The 4,743-nt window shown below is 38.3% G+C and overlaps 2 protein-coding genes across 2 annotated transcripts; both read right to left on the bottom strand.

Moving 5' to 3' along the window:
* LOC104763599 lies at positions 845-1,891 on the bottom strand. The gene has a single exon (XM_010486954.1). The coding sequence runs from the start codon at positions 1,889-1,891 to the stop codon at positions 845-847; it is 1,047 nt and encodes a 348-aa protein (XP_010485256.1).
* LOC104762132 (NEDD8-specific protease 1-like) lies at positions 2,797-4,435 on the bottom strand. The gene is made up of 2 exons (XM_010485362.2): positions 4,271-4,435; positions 2,797-3,634 (listed from the first exon to the last, which is right to left on the bottom strand). Exon 2 carries the CDS (start codon positions 3,606-3,608, stop codon positions 2,934-2,936), a length of 675 nt encoding a protein of 224 aa, XP_010483664.1. The 5' UTR covers positions 3,609-3,634; positions 4,271-4,435; the 3' UTR covers positions 2,797-2,933.

Genomic DNA, 4,743 nt, shown 5'->3' with positions numbered 1-4,743 from the left:
GAGAACACTTGTAGGCAGGAGATTACTCAGAAAATTCGATGTAAAGAAGGCTTCGACCCAGAAACTCTGTGGAATAGCGCTTTGAAAAAGTAAAGTCAGAGCCATCTCTGTCAACTGCCTATGCTTCCTCTCTGCTATGCCATTTTGCTGAGGAGTATGTGGACAAGAGACAAAATGTTGAATACCTGATGTCTCCAGATGAGTAAGAAATCTCTGACTTGTAAATTCCCCACCTCCGTCTGATTGAAATGTTCCTATCTTTGTTTGTAAGAGATTCTCAACAAAAGACTGATACTTGATGAAGATAGAGTAGAAATCAGATTTTCTTTTCAGAGGATAAAGCCAACAGTATCTTGAGAAGTTATCAATGAACACAGCATAAAATCTGAATCCTTGAACAGAAGATACAGGAGAAGGACCCCAAAGATCACAATGCACTCTCTCTAGGGGTCTAGATGCATTAAAAGTAGAAGAAACAAATGGCAATTTTGAACTCTTCCCAAGCTGACATGACTCACACACCTTCTTGGTACTTTTATTGATTTGAATTGCCTTATTTGTAGATAAGAGCTGAAGGATCTGCAGATGTGGATGCCCTAACCTTTGATGCCAGACCTCATCACTAGTCTTGACTTGTCTTGTAGAGTAGAACGTCTTATATTTTGGGTCATCCAGTTTATACAAACCATTAGTTTCCTTTCCCTTTGTCAGGACAAACAAGCACATCTTTAAGTGGAAGATTACTTGACGTGGAGGGAAGATTTGCAGAGCCAACATGTGTGATGGGTAGAAAGTTCCTATCACTCGCCATCACCATATCAGTTCCATGATAGGGTTGAGCCTTTTACAGGCGTTGAGTCGAGCTAGTGATGTGCGCTGTTGCGGCAGAGTCTGGATACCAGCTATTGTCCTCGGTGACATCAGTGATGTGGAGTGCAGAGAACGCAACAGCATTGATAGCAGGTTGAGCAGGTTGCTGATACTCTTCATCAAACCGATACCAGCATTCAAATGCATTGTGTCCTCGTTTTCCACATATTTGACAGTTTGGTTTCTCAGCTGATGTAACGGAAGAGCTAGATGGTTGAGCCGTAGTGAACTGTTGGTGAAATCCACGACCTCTAGTAGAGTAGTTTCCTCGACATCTGCCTCTGTTACCTCTTCCTCTGTATTGAGAGCCAGCATTTCTCATCGTGTTGAAGGCTAAGTGAGGAGACACTTCGGTTGAAACAGAGTATTGTTGAATACGGTCCTCGTATCCAGTTAAGCGAGAGACAACAGTTTCATAAGTAGGTTCAGGAACTCTATCCATGGAGTCCTCAACAACAGTTATGATTGGCTCATACTCTCTACCTAAACCTCTTAAAGCTGCAAAAATCTTCATCTTTTCACTAACAGGGTCATCGATAGAAGCAAGCTGGTCACAAATATCTTTAATTTCTCTAAGATACTTAGACATGCTTTTATCTAACTTCTCACTATTTTGAAGACGTCTTTGCAACTCGAACAACCTAGAAGACGATGTGCGGTTAAAGTGAGAGATTAGAGTGATCCATACCTCATGAGAAGTTATAGATCTGACTACCAGCCTCATTACATTTTCACTCATCGAACCATGTAACCAGGCTTTAACCACTTGATCTACTCGAGACCAGTTTTCAAAGTCTGGATTTGAAACCTCTTCCGTCTTGTTATCATTTTTGTTTCGGACACGAATCGTTTCTTGTGGTGGCTTGGTGGCGCCGTTTGCAAACCCAAGTAGGGCTTGACTGCGGAGAAAAAACTCGAACTGAGATTTCCATATGATATAGTTTTCTTCTGTGAGTTTGATTGTAACACAGTTAGAGATGTGTAACGAAGGAGAAGAGAAGAGTTCCATGGAACCGTCCATGGCTCTGCTACCATGAAAGAAAATAAGAGTGGTGAAAGATTGTTTCTTTGTTATTCCAATCCTTGAGATATTACATTGCAAGTGGCTCACTTATATAGTCACATAAGATTAAACCTAGATTCTAGAGAGTTCTTTGTGAGAGATTATGTGGCTTCTTCTTCATCAACTGGTCCCAACATCTTGAATCGATTGTGTAGAGTTACTGTCGTACTTTGTACGGTTTCCTTTGCTAACGCCTTGTTATTTGTTGCAGGTGACCGTTGCAGAGTCGTGGGCTTTTTCTTTGTATCTTGTTCGCAGGTTTTGAGTTTGATGGGCTTGACACAATGTGAACCTATTGACAAAACAGTATCGTTTTGTGTTCTGTTCTTTACAGATATATGACTCAACAAAATATATCGTCTCACAATAAAAACTTCTCCTCTCACACACTAGTAATTTACATGTTTCGTTTAAAAGGATACAAGTTCTTAATTATTTGGACATTCACATACTGTTTTTTTTTTTGTTTTTTGAAACTTGAACTTGTAGTATTAGAATGTACTTATAATATTGATCTTTTTTTTTGTGTGGTAGTTTTGTAATGTATACTATGTAATGACGAATCCTGTAATGACGAATCCTGTAAAATCTATCATTTTACAGATGATTTTTTAGTTATAGTTAAGAATTGTTTTACTTAAATAGATAGATAGACTCATAGTTATAGTATGTGCCGTCACCAAAATGATGCCGTGACGTAAACGCGCGTCACGGGTTCGCGTGACAGAGTAACAAATGTTTCGTTTTGCACCGTGGGCCTATATTACGAACTTTCATCATACTCTATGAAATTGGGCCTACACTCATTATACCAATGGGCTCAAATAGTCTTGTTTTGATCTTCGCGGTTAAAACTTTAAAAGTTCAAATTAGAGCAGAAGACTGATATCATTAATAACCGGTGAAAATATCAAATGTTTTTAGATCCGGTAAACAGTTAAAATCATACCAACCGTAATAATATCTAACCATACTCAAATGACATCTCTCTCTCATTTACTCACACACTCTGAGACATCAACGTTTTGATCAGCTCCAATATCTCTGCTCTCAAATGGCTAACCAAATCAGGTACAGTCTTCTTCACTTCAGTAAACCACAGCTCATCCCGGTTCTTCATTCCCTCACAGCAAAACCATTCGCATATAACCCGAGCGACTGCAAGAAGGTAAACACCACAATCGTACCCATTCTTTTGCTGCGGTGTATCACTGCATTCCCTGTATGTTGCGTCTCCGTTAGCCACAAATGGAGAAACCGCCTCGAAGAGGTGTTTGGCGTTAAATCTGTTCACACCCATGAAGCTATCGTGATGGACAAACGTGTTGGCATCTTTGTAGTACACGAGTAAGCTCCAATGCAATCCACCTTCTGCTACCTCCACATTCAGATTGTCGTTAACAGGGAATATCAGGAGGTTTTTGTCGTGACACTTGAGGGGTTTCATGAAATCTTTGAGGGATTCAGTGTCGGGGCAGTTGCAGATCCAGAAGGCAATGGAGGGAGGGATGAGTGAGATGGTAGGGGAACTGTGAACCGAGGACAAGTAGCTTAGGTAGAACTCGATAACACGATCATTCAGAAAATTGGATCCACTTAGGATGTCCAAATCTGATCTCCTAAGGACGACATCTTCGAAACTGAGGATCTTGTCATCACCAGAAGTATTTCCCATAGCGTACACTGGAGAATCTAGAAGCTCTGCAATATACATAAACACAATTTGTTAAGCCAATTATGGAATAACACAGAAAAATAGATAATCTATTGAGTAAGGGATTTCGTAAGATTCAATAAGATGAATCTGCTTTGTCAATGAGAAATCTTGTCTAAGCTTAAGCTAGAATTACTTCTTGTTCATTCAAGAACGTTATCAGTAACATGAGATCTTACTGTCTAGCATAAACCTTAACTAGAAGGAAAAAAAAAAAAGGTATTGATGAACACAGGACAATTCTTAGAGAACACATTCAAACGTCATCAATTGGAAATTAATTAAATCAACCTTCAAAAACCTAATTGGATCAAACCATACTTAGCGTGCGGAACAAAGGCATAATACATTAAAGATTGGTATAAAAACAAATTCCCGTTCATGCATTTTATCGAACAGTTTGAATACAACACAAAATTGTATTGTAAAACATCCACAAAACAAGGATTAAATTGCTCCGATCATCTAAATAAAACCTAAGGATGGATTCCAAATATTGGAAGGAGATAAAGAAACTCAGATTCTATCAGCGGAAAGAAACTTCCTAAAGAATCATTCACAAACAAATATTTCTGGATTTGATCAGGAAAAATAAACACACAAATAAAAAATAATCAAATTACCTTGATTCGATCGATACGTATACGCGATTCCGGAAAGATTCAGCTTAGTTTTCAAGCAATCAGCCGCTTGACAAAACTGTAGTCTGAATTGTTTTAGAAAAACTTCATCGCGAGAGTAGTACTACTATAAATTAAGAAGAAGATGAGAAAAAGGAAAGAAAGAGCAAAAAAAAAAAAAACGAATCGCAAATAATCGCAAATATTATATTGGGCCCATAAACCCAACCAACTTGGGCCGAAAGCTAGGTCTTATCAGTATCTTCACAATTATGAAAATACATTATACCCTTATTATTCCGAGGAATATTACGATTTTCCCACCACCGCCGTCGCAAAAAGCTATCATCATCAACGTACAATTTTACTTGTTTCCATTTTTTATCAGATAAATTAAAAATTATCAAAGTTACGAATATACAAGAAAAAGGTAAATTTTGCGAAATTAGTTTCCTTTTCCTCGTAGAGAGCAAATA

This window comes from Camelina sativa, chromosome 18, assembly GCF_000633955.1.
Source record: "Camelina sativa cultivar DH55 chromosome 18, Cs, whole genome shotgun sequence".
In the NCBI taxonomy this organism is placed as follows: Eukaryota; Viridiplantae; Streptophyta; class Magnoliopsida; order Brassicales; family Brassicaceae; genus Camelina; species Camelina sativa.
This window is presented reverse-complemented; position numbering and strand designations above follow the sequence as displayed.

Bases quoted from the DNA above. Each gene is read 5' to 3' on its own strand.
- LOC104763599 (XM_010486954.1), bottom strand. From the start codon at position 1,891: ATGGACGGTTCCATGGAACTCTTCTCTTCTCCTTCGTTACACATCTCT.
- LOC104762132 (XM_010485362.2), bottom strand. From the start codon at position 3,608: ATGGGAAATACTTCTGGTGATGACAAGATCCTCAGTTTCGAAGATGTC.